General features: G+C 40.0%; 2 protein-coding genes across 4 annotated transcripts in view; one reads left to right on the forward strand and one right to left on the reverse strand.

Annotated features, from left to right (window-relative positions):
- The window catches only part of LOC127567549 (putative nuclease HARBI1), a 90338-nt gene that overhangs the window by 47095 nt on the left and 24980 nt on the right, over positions 1–18263 (forward strand). The window lies entirely within an intron of this gene.
- ankrd55 (ankyrin repeat domain 55) overlaps positions 1–18263 on the reverse strand; it is a 48734-nt gene that overhangs the window by 18918 nt on the left and 11553 nt on the right. The window contains exons 5-7 of the mRNA XM_052010572.1: positions 5976–6036; positions 4807–4935; positions 1247–1431 (exon numbers count right to left, since the gene is read on the reverse strand). Of these exons, the coding sequence (XP_051866532.1) occupies positions 1247–1431; positions 4807–4935; positions 5976–6036 (375 nt within the window). The remainder of the gene's footprint in view (positions 1–1246; positions 1432–4806; positions 4936–5975; positions 6037–18263) is intronic.

Genomic DNA, 18263 nt, shown 5'->3' on the forward strand with positions numbered 1-18263 from the left:
TGGCTAATAAAAAATGTTTTAAAGTATAGTCATTGTTATAATGTATGATTTTACCCTGCAACACTCACAAACAGCAAGTAAAGAGCTAATCTGTTTTTGGGATGTTGGTTGAGGGGTAACTATTAGATCGGACACCAGGAGAACTTCCCATCTCATTCTTATAATAATGCAGTGAAATCTTTTATGTCAGCCTAAAAGGGCAGAAAAAGCCACAATAGAATGTTGCGTCCAAAGGAAGCCACCTCTAATGAGCAACACTGAAGATTTAGACTTGACTTTGTGCTCATGTCTCTGAAGTGGGTCCCGAACCAACAACCTTCTGATTCAGGGATGAGACTGGTTCTACTGAGCTAAGTTTGACATTATGTCCTCAATGTTAATGAAGGGAAGGTGGATATGATGCACGTAAGCCTCAAAGCTAAGGCCAATCTTAACTGCCAAAGATCTTCACTGTAATTTGCACTGAAGATGGTCAACATCACCTAGCTGATGAGTGGAGCAAAATGTTACTGCATCTGGGAAGCTGGGGTATGGGTTATGTTGATCAAGTAAGTGGTAGCAGAAGAGTGATGGGGAGCAAAGGTAATTTGAAGTAGATGTCGACAACCCTGAAATAAGAAGCCTCAACCTTAATCCCTAAAAGAACACTTCCTGTTCGCTTGCTGATAGCTTACCAGTTGGAACCATTAGGAAACCATCAGCTTTGTGTTGTTTATTTCATTTTATCTCATTTTAATTGCCCCCTGTGTGATTTCTGAAAAATGGGACAAGTTAATATCAGGGCATATACTTCAGTGATCAAACCTCTGACCACAAAAGTGTGCCTTTGACTAAATAACAACTCCATGACCCCATTTTGGAAATTCTGCTTCAGACAAACCTTAACAAGAAAAAAAAGTATCTTCCATAATGTTTTTGGTTTTGGTTAAATGTAACTAGCCAAAAATATAAATGGATTTCTGTTTCTCAAATCAGTGTAAATAGTCACTTCTGCTTTTATATCACAATATATTTAGTACATGCATGTTATTTATAGGGCATTTTGCATCACAGTTTACTTTAATCCTGCATAAGAAAGGCAAAGAGGTGGCAGTAGTTGAGGCGATATCCCATTGAATTCTGGATTAGTTGGAGTTCATATACCATTAAATGCATACTAAGTAACTATTGTACTGATATAATTTTATATGCCTTTTACAAATTACAGAAACAAAAGATATTATGTCATTTGAAATAGTCATATTACCTGTCATCCACATCAAGTGATTGCAAATTGCATTCTGGTATTCTTGCTAGTTCATAGATGATATCACTGTATCCAGCTGCTGCTGCTATGTGAACACTAGTCTTTCCATTTTCGTCATCATAGTTTATTATAGATGGGGTCAGGTGATGATCCAAAATGATTGAAGTCATGACTCTATTCCCACTCTGGTGAAAACAACAAAGGATTAATATTACTCTAACAGTCAACAGTGATGGTAGTATTCAATTTTCTGATATCATGAGCTGGGGTAGAATCAACTGAGTGGTAATGAAGAGAAGTACATTGTGTTGAGTGACATGCTAGACTGATGTTATTCAGAAATATTATTAGGTTATCAGCAAAGTCAGTTATAATGCTTTCGTTATTAAAATGCATATAAAGTGTTAAAATTTTACGTTATTTAGAACAGAGATGAGGAGAAACTTCATCCCTCAGAGGATGGAATTCTCCACCACAGAAGGTTGTGGAAGTCAAGTTGCTAAAGTTGTTAAAGAAGGAAGTAGATTTTTAGGCACAAAAGTTATCAATGGGTATAGAGAGAGAGCAAGAATATGGTATTGAGATGGAAGATCAGGCATGATCATATTGAATGGTAATGCGGGCTCGAAGGTCTTCATAGGCTAACCCTGCTCCAATTTTCCATGTTTTTTATGTCTGTTATCCTTGTCAACCATATTGGTGAAACCTTCCTTGTCATTCTTAAATAAGACCAATTTACTTCTGATAAGTGCAAGCTAATGCACTTTGGGAGGATGATTAAGGGTAGGACATACTCAATGAATGATAGTGCCTGGGTGTTTAGAACAGTGGGACCTTGATGTACAAGTCCAAGGATCCTGGAAGGTGGCAGAATAAGGTGGTGAAGAAGGCATATTGGATACTTGCCTTCATTAGCAGGGGCATAGAATATAAGGGAGGTTATGTTAGAACTTTATAAAACATTGGTTAGGTCACATCTGAAGTACTCTATATACCTCTGGTTGCCACACTATAGGAAGGACATGATTGCACTGGAGATAGTGCAGAGGGGTTTCTGCTTACTGGAGGAACTCAGCAGGTCAGGCAGCATCTACGGAGAGAAACAAACAGTCAATGTTTCGGGTTGAGACCCTTCATCAGGACTGGAAAGGAAGAGGGCAGAAGCCAGAATAAGAAGGTCAGGGTAGGGGGAGGAGCACACGCAGGCAGGTGATAGGTGAGCCCAAGTGAGAGGGGGAAAGTAGGTGGGTGGGGGGTTGGGGGAGGTGTAAGAAGCTGAGAGGTGATGGGTAGGAGGCAAAGGGGTGAAGAAGAAGGAATCCAGTAGGAGAGGGCAGCGGACCATGGAATAAAGGGAAGGAGGTGGGGAATAGATGGGCAGGTCATGAAGGCAGGGGAATGGGAAAGAGAAGGGGGGAGGGGGCCACAGAAATGAGGGAAAACAAAGGTGTTGCCTGGGATGGGGCATTTCAGTAATGATGAGAGACTGGATAGGCTGGGTTTGCTTTCCTTGGAGTGGAGGAGGCTGAGGGGGTCCTGATAGAGTTATACAGAATTTTGAGGGCATAGATAGAGTAGATCATGGGAAAATTTTCTCCATTGCAGAGGTTTCTTAAACTAGTGGCATAGGTTTAGGATAAGAGGTTTCGAGGGAATCTGAAGAAGAACTATTTCACTCCAAGGATGGTTGGAATTTGGACCTCAGTGCTACAGTGGGTAGTGGAGGCAGGTACTCTCACAATGCTTAAGAAGTAACTAGATGAGGCCCCACACCAAGTCCTGGTGAATGATATTAGTATAGATAGGTATTTGATTACCAGCATGCACCTGGTGGGTTGAAGGGCCTGTTTCGGTACTGTATAACTCTATAAATCCTACAAAGACCTAGGATATGAAAGGATTAAGGTAAGGTATTGTTAATGCATGAAAAGAAAACAAATGTTAATGTCTTTTACTACTTGCAGATTACCTTAGCACCATAATTAGATTGTCCCACTTAATTCAACTATCTGGCATATGAGCCTAAAACAATAGACGCTAAGATTTTTGCAGCCAGAGAATAAGGAAAGCTCCATTTCTTCACAGTGAATATAAATTTGGAGAGTAGCCCTGTTATTGCCTAGATTCTTGTTCACTTGAGCTTTAAATTCTGGGAACCAGGGTGTCTTTGTGCATGTGTCCTGCTATATTTCTCAAAGTGCTCCAAACCTTTACTGGGAAAAGGCAATTAATTCTTATAGTTACTTTCTGAAAGAAACTTTGGTTACCTTGAAGCTGGATGATCTCAACAGGAGAATCTTCCATACAGCATAATTGTGTCTTCCTCATTTCTGACTAGTGGCCCAGGGCAGGCGTACCAAAGGTGCTCTGACCAAGTCCTGGGACTTAGGACAAGTTCTTTTGCTGTAGACTGTGATGGATCAGGAATCCATTCAATTACATGTACACGTTGAATTTCAAGGCCATCCTTACCACCTCAGCTATCTGAATGCTTTAAGTCAATCATATGACTGTCAATGTCTGTTAATTTGAGTGACTGAGTAAATAGGGTAATACCTCCATTAAGACAGTAAGAAATCCATTTGAATGTATTAAGCAGATGTTCATACTTAGGCAGATTGTTGCCTCGTATATGGGCAGAAATCAGTTTAGGAAGTATTCTGGTGGAACATTTGCTTGTTAAAGTTCAGACTGATCTTTCTTTCATTGTCAGTTAAATGAAGGTCAAGTGAGCTTCATAAAGAACTTCCAATCCGTCAAACTATAAAGGTCATGCGATCTGCTAACTACTGCTCATGCAGGAACAGCAGAAGCATATTCAGTGAATATGGTTTCTGGGTTTTGGTTTGCTTATTTTTCAGAACCATGTAACAGGAGCTATTCATTTTGGTATACTCTGGTAAATAATTAACTCTACTACATCTAGTAACCTGATACTTTGCAACTATTAAGTAATGTTAGTGAAAAAGAATCTAGATCAATTCTATTAAAATGAGAAGAAATGTCACCATACTGGAAAGACAAAAATATGATCTGAAAACATTTCTTCTTGGAATAATTAAAGATATCTTGTGCCATCCATATTTATCTATGGGATTGTACAGCAGTAGTAAATCATTGCAGGCAGTATACTCATTGCAAAGAGAATGTTTTTTTTTCCAAATCACACAAATAGTGAACTATGATAAATTTCTAAGTTTCCCTAATAAGTTGCAGTTCAAGTTAGAACTTGAACATTCATCTCTCTGCTCATACAATGAATGTGAAGTTATGTAAATTTCGATCTTATGTCTGTAAAGGTACCTCTTTATTGGCTATTACTCAAGAGAAGAAACTCTCCTTGAAATTTTTCTCTGCCATACCCAGCCAGAGGACACCAATGTCAGTTTCAGTATTCCTGCCTACAAGCAGTCAAGAATGAAGCAGAAAATGAACTTAAGATCTTACTGGTCTTTTTTGTTTACTAACAGATTATCCCTCTTGTCCCTTCCAGATCATACCACTTAAGCCTTCAGAAACCAGCCCAAGTAACTGAATTTGATTTAGAAATATAATCTTACCTGCACTGCCCAATGAAGGACTGTTTTAAAGTCTTTATCAACCAAGGTTGGGTCAGCTCCTTTTTGCAGTAAAGCCTGGACATGTTGTGGCCGGTTATGAAAAGCAGCCCAATGAAGTGGGGTCATACCCTGGAGCATTAGGATATAGGTGTTAGAAACTAGTAATGAGCTTTTTCATTCGTGTGTGCTGGGAAATTCCCCAAAATAAATTATGATTGGATTGTTATAACTGTTGCATAGATTTAACTTAATTAAGACTTTACAGTCTTATCAACTTGAAATGAAGATCAAGTTTCCAAGTCTTACATGTTTGTGTAACAATTTTACAACATTGCACGAGAACTTTTTCTTGAGTTAGTATATGCAGACCAGATTTTCGGGAACTTAACCTTCAGATACTATTTTTCAGACATCTTTGATCATTCAGGCAGTAAGACAGATTGTGAGACAGTAAAGATAAAAGTAGTGCACAAAAGATTGATGGTCAGTTGTTATTGGACTATAGGTGGCATTTCCTTTTCCCACCTGAAGAATACCACTGGAACAAATTAAACAGACTTCTGTTTAATATCTTTGCTTCATTATTTATCTGGACTGCAAGTGTATTTCAATGTTAACAAGGGCAAGCTGACATGGCAAAAGAAGTATATAAGCATTGGACCTATAAGCTGTGTGGACAGTTCAACTAGAATTGTTTCACACATTGGGTGAATACTGGAATGAATGCCCAGATGCCTGCTCAAAATTGATGGCAATGACACTTTAAGCTGGCAAGGTATGTAGTTAAAAAAAGAAGCAAGTGAGGATTGAAGTAGTGAATAATGTGCTTTTAAACAATAGATTTCATGGATGAGTCAAAATTCTACTTTCTATAAGTACAATTTCTCTTTTTTATGCATTTTCATAGAATTTGTAGACTCTTAATTTTTGAATGGTGTCCTAACTTCACCTTTTATTTTATAGAAGAGGGAACATAAACCGTCACTTCAATGCTTTCTCTATGCAGTCTTTGGGTCACCTGACTAATTTACAATCTGTTATTTGGAGAACTCTTACAAATGACAGGATTTTAATGTTGTTAATATGGTCCAATATAATACTGATAATTCTCAGACATTTATTGGAAATAATGTAATCAACAAGTTAAAAAGAAAACACTTTTCACTCACTTCATTGTCTTGGTGATTTATTTCACACATAGTGGTTTGCTGCAACAGCAGAGCCAGGAGTCTAGAGCAAATGGAAGATAGTTTTTAACAAATTATTATAACAGTAAGTAATTTATGGCAAAATCATTTGTGTTAATTAGTAGAATACAAGGACATCATTGTAGCCCTATTGCCATTCCTCTCAGCAACAAGTATACCCATTTAGATGCTGTTGGAGGGGATGACTTACCAGGGCACAGCAGCAGCAGCCAGGTCAGTGGCACTGTAGCGGCTCTGAGGCTCAGCAGGGAAGGGTAAATCAGGCAGAGCAATTGTGATAGGAGACTCGATAGTTCGGGGGTCAGACAGGAGATTCTTTGGCCGTGAAAGAGACGCCAGGATGGTGTGTTGCCTCCCAGGTGCCAGGGTCGAGGATGTCTCAGAGTGGCTGCAGAACATTCTCAAGGGGGAGGGGGAGCTGCCAGATGTCGTGGTGCACATTGGCACCAATGACATATGTCAAAATGAGGAAGGGGTCCTGCGCAGTGAGTATGGGGAGTTAGGAAGGAGGCTGAAGAGCAGGTCCTCGAAGGTAGTAATCTCTGAATTACTCCCAGTGCCACATGCTAGTCAGGGCAGGAATAGGATGATAGAACAAATAAATGTGTGGCAGAGGAATTGGTGCAGGGGGCAGGGTTTCAGTGTCTTGAATCATTGGAACCTCTTCCGGGGCAGGGGTGAGCTGTAGAAGTGGGACAGGTTGCACCTTAACTGAGGGGGAACCAATATCCTGGCCAGGAGGTTTGCTAGTGCTACTCTGGAGGGTTTAAACAAGTTTGGCAGGGGGATGGGAACCAGAGCACCAGGTCAGAAAGTGGAGGGATTGAGAGGAAGGTAGATGCCAAGGTAGATTGTAATCTTGAGGATTACAAAGAAGCCAGTAAAGAACTCAAGAAGGGAATTAGGAGAGCCAGGAGGGGCCATGAAATGTCCTTGGCAAGTAGGATTAAAGAGAATCCCCAGACATTCTATACATATATCAAGAGCAAGAGGATAACTAGGGAGCAGGTAGGATCACTTCAGGATAAAGGAGGGAACATGTGCTTGGAGGCGGAAGATGTGGGAGAGATCCTAAATGAATACTTTGCATCAGTATTTATCAAGGAGAAGGACGTGGAAGACAGGAAGAACAATGTGGAGCGTGCTAATATGCTAGGGCATTTTGAGATAAAGAAGGAGGTAGTATTTGGTCTCTTAAAGAACATTAAGGTGGATAAGTCCCCAGGACCTGATGGAATGTACCCCAGATTATTGAGAGAGGCAAGAGATGAGATCGCTGTGGCCTTGACCAATATGTTTGTGTCCTCTCTAGCACAGGCAAGGTCCCGGAGGACTGGCAAGTAGCTAATGTTGTTCCATTATTCTAGAAGGGAAATAGGGATAATCCTGGAAAATATAGACCGGTGAGTCTGACATTAGTGGTAGGGAAGTTACTGAGAGGATCTGTAGGGATAGGATTTATGAGCATTTAGAAAACCATGGCCTAATTAGGGACAGTCAGCATGGCTTTGTGCGGGGCAAGTCGTGTCTTGCTAACTTGATTGAGTCTTTCGAGGAAGTGACGAAGATAATTGATGAAGGCAGAGCTGTAGACGTTGTCTACATGGATTTTAGTAAGGCGTTTGACAAGGTCCTTCATTAGGAGGCTTATCCAGAAGATTAAGATGCATGGGATCCAAGGTGAAGTGGCCATTTGGATTCAGAATTGGCTTGCCCATAGAAGTGGTTGATGGGACTTATTCTGTCTGGAGGTCCGTGACAGGGATCCGTACTGGGAACTCTGCTGTTTGTGATGTATCTAAGTGAGCTGGATGAAAACATAGATGAGTGGGTTAGTAAGTTTGCAGATGATACCAAGATTGGTATTGTTGTCAATAGTGTAGAAGACTGCCAAAGGATGCAGTAGGATATAGATCAGTTGCAGATATGGGCGTAGATCGAGTTTAACTGGGCCAAATGCGAAATGTTGCACCTTGGGAGATTAAATGTAAAGAGACAATACACTGTTAATGGCATGACCCTTAACAGTGTCGATGTGTAAAGGGATCTTGGGGTCCAAGTCCATAGCTCCCTGAAAGTGGCTACAAAAGTTGGTAAAGAAGGCGTATGGCATGCTTGCCTTTATTGGTTGAGGAATTGAGTTCAAAGGTTGGGAAGTTATGTTGCAGCTTCATAAAACTCTAGTTAGGCCACATCTGGAGTATTGCATTCAGTTCTGGTTGCCCCATTACAGGAAGGATGTGGAGGCTTTGGAGAGGGTGCAGAGAGGTTTACCAGGATGCTGCCTGGATTAGAGGGCATGTGCTATAAGGGGAGGCTGGACAAACTTGGGTTGTTTTCTCTGGAGCAGCAAGAGGCTGAGGGGAGATCTGATAGAGGTTTATAAGATTATAAGAGGCATAGAGTAGACAGCTGGTATCTTTTTCCCAGGGTTGAAATGTCTAATACCAGAGGGCATGCATTTAAGGTGAGAGGGGGTAAGTTCAAAGGAGCTATACAGGGCAAGTTTTTTACACAGAGAATGGTGGGTGCCTGGAATGAATTGTCATTGGTGGTGGTGCAGTCAAATACGATAGAGGCATTCAAGAGGCTCTTAGGCACATAAATGTGCAGGAAATGGAGGGATGTCGACATTGTGTAGGCAGAACGATTAGCCTAGTTGGGCATTTGATTACTAATTTAATCAGTTTGGTACAACATTGTGGGTTGAAGGGCCTGTTCCTGTGCTGTATTGTTCTATTCCTTATAATTGGAGGAAGTGGAATTAATGTACCTTTCTGTATAAAAACCTTTCCTGCTTCTCATTTTTATTAACCTCTGATACTAATTATGTTGCCATACTTTGCTGGAACAGGAGAATCTAGCTAGTACATTTGCTAGACATAGGGTTCTCCTTTTGTATACAACATTGTTATTTGATAAAGAGAATTGCATAGACATTGGATTTTCTGATTTAGATGTGGGAAGAAGCTTCTTTAGAGTGCTACACTGATGAAAGCCTGCCATGCCTACCTAATTAGCCACAATAGGAATATGATTACAGAGGAAAATGAAGCCCTTTATGCCTATTACAGACCAGATTTAGGAATAGAGCTTCCACCTCTTTTATTAGATATTGTGATCAGAACAATTGAATTACAGCATTATTTGTCTCTGGATCTTTCCTCTTGCCAAAAACCAGAAGCTACATTGGTTTACTTGACTGGCTAGCCAAACTAACCTTAACAGTTTGCATGACTTTCCATGACACAATTCTTCTGGAAGTCACATTAATAGAATAGGAAAGCAGCAATGTAAATTAGAGCTTTACTAGTGACAGTCCTGCAACTTTGGTTGCCAGATACATATGAATATATTTTGTTCATACCTCCAGAAGTTCCTCGTAGTAAATGTAGGTGTTGCTGCTAGTGCTGCAGACAACCCTTCTACTTACCACTACACTGCAGCAGTATGGTATTCCTAAACCTTGTCTGTCCACATCTTTCCAATACATTTGGGAAGACCCAGCTATGCTGTTCTAGCACTTCTTCAGCTCTTTGACAAAGTTTTGTTGGAAGGGCTCAAGATTTTGGGTGGCCTACTGCAGGTTAGATCTGGTAGCATATGCTTGATAAAGAGGAGGATTTAGGCAATAGAAGTGCAATCAAATTAGGAATGAATGTTGCACAGTTTTTCATTTATTTACATTTCATGAAAGCAAAGCTTTTAAGCATAGGCATGCATCTCATTGTTGAAGTCATCTCAATGTCACAGACAGCAATGGATGGCATATGATAACAAGTCCATCCTGCCTCTGGGGTTTGACCAATTGCAGTGACCTGGACATGGCAAAGAATCATTGCCTAAAGAAACCTAGGTTCTTCAGTGCAACTCCAACTGAGTTGTAGTGCCTGACCTATGCAGTCTGATCATGTTAATCATTCATTTGTAATGCAGTAACAGTGGTATTGATGGTTATCTCTACCCATAACTTTAATACAAAAATGCCCTTCCAGAAACACAGAGGAAAGGTTTGAGGACTCAGCTAATTTGATTATTTGTTTTTTGTACAACTAATGCTGTTATTTAGCACAATGAAAGATCATTTGGCCTTATAAGGAAATCTTTTCAGTGGTGTGCATGAGTTAATGCAACAGTAACTGTATGAAAAAAAATCACAGACCACAATATATGTTAGAAATGTATTACAAGTATTTACTTGTGCAATAATATTGTTATATATGCTTAATATGCTTCCATTGTTTGATTGCCTTTTATTTCTTGAAACTTTGCCAGGGGGTTGTGCATTACCTAAATACTCAAGTTACAATCACTTGGGTAATGCAGCTAGCTGGTTTCATACACACAGGGGACCAGGTACTTATTTCCAAGACTTAATGCAATTGATATTAGTGATAGAGCTCTTCTTCCAAGTCTAATAAGTTTTAAGTTTTTATTATTTGTACTGGCCTCTGTGCAATCACATAATTATTACTGATGTGTGCTGGAGGATATCTCAACCTGACAGTGAATGTGGAGGGTGCCTCAGAATTTTGTCATGAGGTGCCTAGGTAGTGTGGATAAGAAGGACCTGTTTCATTTGACGGAGAGGTCAATAAATAGGGAACATAGATTAATTGTTGGGTTGGAAGGGAATTGAGTAAAACAAAAATCATATAAGCAGCTCACTTCCTGAAAGGAAGGTGGAGACAGAAAACCACATCATATTTAATTTTTACCTGAGGTTGGAAATCTTGAAGGGCTGCAACCTACAAGGCCAAGGACTGAAAACTGGGAAGTGGAAGTAATCTGAGTGCCTCCATTTTTGGTCAGTCTGAATGTCCTCATTCTGTGCACCAATGTTCTATCACATGAATCTGTGATTCAACGATAGTATACTGTACAGAATTAGGTCAGTAGGTTATGCTTTTCCTTTGCTATGGTTGAGACATGTTTCTCCAAAATTGCATTTGGTGCAGCTGAATAAATGAACTTTTCTACTGAGGACTGTATGCCTGAAACAATAATTTGTCTTTTCTTCCTAAAGATCCTGATTGACCTCCTGAGTACTTAGAAAACTTTCTGCTTTCTTCAACATCTCTACTAATTAATGGTTGGTTATTTGTTTGAATTGTGTTGAAGGATCATTGTGTGATTATGCAAGATACACTGTGCTCAAAGCTGGGTGCTGCAAAATGTGAGCAGTGAGTTGGTTGTAAATGGCAAAGGAAAAATTAGTGTTCCTTATCTGGTTTTGAAGAGAAGAAAATCTAGTCTCAAAGATAAGGAGTGATAAAATAAAACAAAGAGACAACAAAATACTTAATGAATAAAAGTAAATGGCATGCGGCCTGTTAAATATAATTTTAGATACTGTATATGCTGATCCTTAGAGAGATTTCATTTGGGTTATCATGACCTAATGTTAAGCACAATGCAGAGTTAAGAAGCATAAACTGAGCTCATGTTTGAAGTTAGTTTCAAACTGTTCATACTACAAAGTATGATACATAGTATGAACATACTAAATGATGGCGAGGTAATGCAAAACATATGGTAAGATGAGAAGTTTCTTGGAATGGTAGAAAGTGTGAAATAGTGTCCTGCAAGACTAATGCAAGTGTCACTGTTGTTGACCATGTTCACCATGTTGACCATCTTCCATACAAAATCTGGACACATAAATTGGAGGCATGGATGCTGAAATTCATCTTGGATTGCACTTGTTAAATGCTGAAAAAAATTATGGTTGCATGTTGCACTTTGCTTCTAAAATTCAGTTCAAATAACTTCAAATAATATGTATCATTCATGTTCCAAATGATACCCATTAGCATAAAGAACATTTAGGGCAGGGACAGGTGACAACTCTCATTTAGGAGCTACCTGTGAAATTCCAACACATACAACATATATAATTAACAATCAGTTTAGGAGGCACACTCAGGAATAGATTTTGACAACAGGACATGCTCTACATCTGTACCATTTAGAAACATAATCGACCACTTCCAGCTTTTATGGGGAACCAAATAATTTGCTGTGTCTGTTATATTGGCACCTTGCTGAATGGGAATTGACTCAGGGGTAGGAGGAAGTCAACCTGCAAAGTATTCTAGACAATCTGCACGCTCTTGTCATTATGAAGGCATTGCCCTTGCAGAAGGCAAGTGCAGCTGGAATATCAGCAGCAAGAGAAGGAAGTGTGGGATGGTGAGAAGGAGTAATGGCCACTGGCAGCAAATCTCTAGGCTATGAGACCTGCCCAGAGGGCCTGGAGATTTTCTTGAGGACTGTACGCCACTGGCTCCATGCACATGCAGAGAAGCATTCTATCTCTGTTGCCACCAGACCTTGCCAACATATGGCCTTGGAATTTCAAGTAGCAAGTTACCATAGTGACATGCTAATATCCAGCAATGACCATCTGCATCTTGTGGAAGTCACAACGATGCTGTTTGAGACTCAGTGGAATTACCATTGCCCAGATGTTGCTATTCTGTGATCTTGATGACTATTCACTTATGATCTGGGAATAATATCATCTAGGCACTGAATGAATGGTTATGCAATGGTATGTAGAAGACTCCACTGTGGCAGTGATGGCATTAATCTGATTTCTTTAGGTTAACCTTTGGAATTCTCTGCTTCAGATGGATGTAGATTCTCAAAGCTAAGATCGAATAATTTTTGGACATTAAAAGAAGAAGGAAATCAAAACGTCAAAGAAAATTTGCAACACAGAAGGAGGCCATATGCCCTTCATGCCCATGCAGGTCAAAAAGGAACAACCTAGTCTAATTCTACCCCCCAGCACTCGATCTTTAAATATCTTGCTGATGAGGGACTTTCTCGTACACATTCACAAACTTTTTAAATGTGATGAATGTGATGAGAGTTTCTGTCTCTACCACCCTTGCATATCCTATCACCCCCCCCCCCCCCACCCCTGGATCATAAAATATCTCACCTTCTCCCTAATCCTTCTATCAATTAAATCTATGCCCCCTGATTCTTAACACTGCACCCACCTCCGCCAGGAAATAGGTCTTCCTTATAAAGCCCTGTATAATTTGGTCTCCCCTTAGCCTCCTGTTCCAAAGAAAACAACTCTCGCCTACCCAAAAGCAACAACTGCAGATACTGGAAATCTGAAATAACAATAGCAAATGCTGGAAATTCTCAATAGGTTAGGTGGCACCTGTGAAGAGAGAAACAGAGTTAAAGTTTCAGATTCTGATGAAAGGTCATATACCTGAAATGTTAACACTGTTTCTCTCACCTCAAATGCTGCCTGATGTGCTAAGTATTTCCAGTGTTTTCTGTTTCTATCCAATGTTCCTTCACAGATTTTTTCATCCTAGCAAATCCTCCACGCCTTCTCTATTGCAGTGGCACCTTTCCTGTGATATGATGACTTGAACTATACCAATTACTCAACCTGTGATCTAATTAGTGTTGTATGCAGTTCTGGCAATAACATCCCTGCTCTTATATTCTGTGCCTTGGCACATAAATGAAAGCATTCTATATGCCTTTTTAACTACCTTTTCAGCTTGGGACATATCCTCCACATCTCTTGGTATCCTCCCATTTACTATATATTGTCTTGCCTTCTCGCACCTCCTTAATGCTTTAACTCAATCTTCTTGGGATTAAGTTCTGTTTGTCAGTTTTCTGTCCAACTGGTCAGACCATCTAAATATTCCTATGGTGTTCCTCCTCACAGTAAACAGTAGAGCTAACTTCTGTACAATCTGTTTATCATGCTGCCTGCATTTAACTAAGTCATTAATATACATAATAAGAAGTAAGGGACTGAGAGCCATGTGCAACTCCACTGGTAACAGCTTTCCACTCACCAAAACAAATATCAAACATTATCTTTTGCTTCCTGACACTGAGTTAACTTTGGATCGAACTTGCCATATTCTCAGATCACACGGCCTTTTACTTTTTTGACCTGCCTGCTATGTGGGTTCAGGTCAAAAGCCTTGCTAAAATCAATGTCAACAACATCAAATACACTACTCTTATCGACATTACCATCCCAAAAATTTCACTTGTGAGTTAGACACAGCCTTCCCTTAACAGATCCATACTGACTGTCCCTGATTAAATGCAGTTTAAATTGAGTTTCATAGTGTCCCTCACATTTAATTCCAATTATTTTTCCACCACTGAGGTTAAACTAATTAGTTTATAATTAATCAGTTTATTTCCTCCTGTATTCTGCCACTCATGTCACCAGAAGGGTCTGAAAAATAAGCCCCTGCAGCTTCCTTCCTTGAACCAATTAACAGCCTGGGATATACTTCATTTGGGCTTGTATCTACTATCAAAATGCTACAGTTTTGGTATTGTCCCCCTCTTGAGTGAAGACATGTAAAGTATTCATTAAGAACCTCATTCATATCTCCCAGCTTCATATATAGGCTCCAAGCATCATTCAATAAGGAAAAGTACTGATTCATTGGCTGAGGATAGTCAGTTGGTAGTAATCAGCAGGGAATTTCCCTGACTGTGTTTGACCTGGTGCATGAAACTTTATGGGGTCCAAAATCAATATAGAAGAATCCCATGGTCACTCCCTTCTGACTGTATATCACTGTCCTGCCATATTCGGTAGGTCAGGGCATACCAAGAGATTCTGATCGAGGAATCTGGGACATTGACAAAGAGTAATGATTCTGTGACTATATGCTTGACTCATTTAGAATTTGCCCTTTCCAGTTTAGGCACATGTTCCCAGATGTTTGCGCAAAGGACTTGACTGGTCGAGGTATCTCTTTTCCACGTCTGTGTCGATGCTATCTAGTTTATCCAATGATCATGAATCAGGGTTATCGTGATGATGGGTGATGCTTATGTCAATGTTGCATGACCTGTTCAGTACATTTTGTCTGCTTTGTTCATTCTTATGCTTTGACATTGAAGTTTTGATTTAACTATGTGATTTGCTGGGCCATTTCCAAGGGCAGTAAAAGGTCAATATCATTCCCATTGTTCTGGAGTCAGACATAGCCTAGGCTAAGTAAGACTTTAATTGACTGAGTGTAAATTCCCTAGCTGCCATATTTAGATTTATCTCATGTCATTGGAATATTTCACCAGACGAATAAATTACTGATCTAATGACTTAACTACTGTTCCCTCGATGAGAGGTTTGTTCAAAAGACATCTCATATGAAGTCAAAGAAAAAAGATATTATGGGATGAGGGAATGTGAAAAAACTGATTGCAGGTGGTACTGTGCACATATCCAATGTTTTCCAAACAACCAGTGGTGATTGGCTACATGGAAGCAGAGGCTATAACAGCTAATATCCTCTGTTCCAAGTGCATGAACTTTTGAGATTGGAAGGAGCTTTCTCCTGCAGGCACTGATTGCAAGAAAGAGAGAAGATTGTGAGCCTATTTCCATGTGTGTACCTGTCATGGCTGAGAAACTGCCAGTCTGCATGTGGTATAAGATGTATGCCACTGTTAAACCAGTGATAGATGCATGAATGCAACACTAGTTTTCTTGTTCAGTGGGATTTGCAGCTTTGATAGATTAGTGAGGTCGTTAAACTTCTTCCCACTCTGGGACCAGGTCAAAAGTGCCCTGTTCCTAATGTTTGCAGTATCTCTCTTTCGAGAGTGCTTTATCTTAGGCTGGTGTGGGGAAAGGAACCTTCTGAAATCCTGAGCTTGAAGAGACTTTGCTGGAGCTATTGACCTCTTCTACAGGCTTGTTCAGGATAACATCTGTGAAACTGAGGTCCTGCTTTTGTATCTCAAACAGATTTTGTTCAACCTTTAATTAACAATGAGATTGTGAACGCCCGACTTATGTACAGCCTGCACATACGAACAAGCATTTGGGAGTATGGCAGGATGGATTTGCCAACTGCTGCAGGGCTGCAGGCATCTTCTGTTGCGTGAGAACCCAGTTCATGGCAATATCATTGCATCTTGTGGAGAAATCTGAATGGTTAAGTTAAATGCTCTGGTTTAACTACAAGTTGCCCTTAGTTGGCCTATGTTGTTATTTAACCATATTGATGGGTGGCCACAATTCCAACTTGCAATCTGCTCAGATTATGAACAGCTCTGTTGTAACCTGGGGAGGACCTGTAGTCACAATGCTCCGGAAGGATATGAGTAGCCATGATTTGCTCTTTAGTAGTAGAGGCTGAGAGGTGACTTCCAGGATTTGGGAAGAGGTCCATGATTCCAGCATTCTGCTGTGAACCTTTATTATCAGAAGGCAGTGTGCTGCAACAGGGTAGGTTGGTAGATGATCTTTGTCTTGCTGATATTGAGTTCAAGGCCCATCCTCTTGTATGCTAAAGTAAACAAGTAGACAATAACTTGGAGTTTGTCTCCAAGCAAATATCTGCATGTTGCAGCTCAACTACTAAGGTTCAAATAACCTTGGTTTTGGAGATTCAAGGATGTGCTCAAAACCTCCTTGAAAAAATGCAACATCTCCAGTGATTCCTGGAAATTTCTGAAGAAGGGTTAATGGAAACATGGAAAGAATAAAAAGGGATTAGTGTAGGATTTGTGTAAATGTGTGCTTGATGGTCAATGTGGACTTTCTTTCCTGTGCTATATTACTCTTTGACTTTTGTCTTGCAGTTAGTGACAACTGGCTAGTTATATGGAAGGAAAGGTCAAGTTTCAGGCTTTGAGACTGCCCGATTCAGTTAGCTACTATAAAGTTGTTCCCATTATGAATACAAGTTGTTGTTTAGAGGCATTTTATTTGTACAGTGCATTTATGCAAATATTAACACACATTCCTGGAGCTACTGTGGGATGTCCTTTCATTTCCCAGAAAATGTTATGCAAGATTTGGATTGAGGAACATTTTAATTTTGTGTTGACCATTTAAAGACAGTTATGCTGAGATCCTACCACAAAATGTCAATATAAAAGTAACCTCTTCCAAATTGATTTAATTAAAATAAATAGTTAATCAACTGTATGTTTTTTCTTTAAAGGAAAGACCAAGCATAAGCAAATTATTGTTGACAATTTATTGAATTGCTAAGTTGTGACATTAGCTGGTAGGATCCATTTGCTCATTTGTATGCTTAACTAATTCCTTTTCTGTGGAAAATAGATTGTAAGACTCATTTTGTAAAATCTGAAGCAAATCTCCAGCAATGTACTTTGAAGACTACTTAGGTTGTTTTGGCATTGCAAGTCTCCTAGAAACAGCATTGGCAGTGCACATGATCTGGCAATACTGCAGCAAGATGCTGTGCCAAATGCTAATCTCTATTTGTTCCAACCCTTTGGATACATTCCTGTTGTAATTCCAACAGGAACACACAGTAAGATCTGGTAATTCAATCAGGACGTGGTTCACCAGATATCAGGCTTACATTGAGTATATTGTTGTGTCATGTAAAGGGAAGAGCCTTTGCCTGGACTGAATAAAATGAGTGGCGTAGGAGTGTGTGGAGCCAGGAGCGGATTTCCCAGGGGCCAAATTGGACAGCTCCTGAAAATTGATTGCAATGGAGGCAGCATGCCTATTTCATGCTGAAGCTCATTACCATGAATTTTGTTTTCAAACAAAGCTAAACCCACTGCTAATTGGCAAAGAGCCCAATATTATAATCTGCCAGCCCCAGTTAAATCTAGTTAGCAATGCTTAAAGTAATCATGTTACCTCTTAAAGGGGTGGTGCATTGTGCCTGGGACAGGAGCTGGCAGTCATGTAGGAAGTGAATTTAAGCTGGGAAATAGTGAAGAATGGTACTGCATGAGAGAGGAAGGCTTCAAATTCTTGAATACATTACTGCAGGACTTGTTAAAAGAGATGGAAAGTAGCAGTGATGTCCTTTAACTCTCATGCTCAGACAGAAGATCTGAAAGCAGTGGGATCAGGTAGCCTAGAGGTCGAGACAGGATTCAAGCCCCAAGGACCTGGGTGTAGTGCTACAAGAAGTTTAATGAACTCATGAGTGGTCAAGGTTATGTAAGTGTCTTAGCCTACCACTTGCACTACTAGCCACAGATGCTGCACAATTCACTACATCCCCATCACTCACCTATCAACCTGTCAATCAGGGCTCAGACTGAACATTCATATGATTCACTTCACCTCACACACTGAGAATTACTGTATCTTACATTCACTTATTACAGCCTGCAGGTACTGCCAGCTATTTAGCCAGCCTTAGCCTTAGACTACAACACCCAGATAGTACATTATTAATTAAAACACTTCCCTTTCTCGTACAAGACAAGATGGTACCAGCTGGCGGCAGC

Source organism: Pristis pectinata, chromosome 2 (genome assembly GCF_009764475.1).
Source record: "Pristis pectinata isolate sPriPec2 chromosome 2, sPriPec2.1.pri, whole genome shotgun sequence".
Taxonomy (NCBI): domain Eukaryota; kingdom Metazoa; phylum Chordata; class Chondrichthyes; order Rhinopristiformes; family Pristidae; genus Pristis; species Pristis pectinata.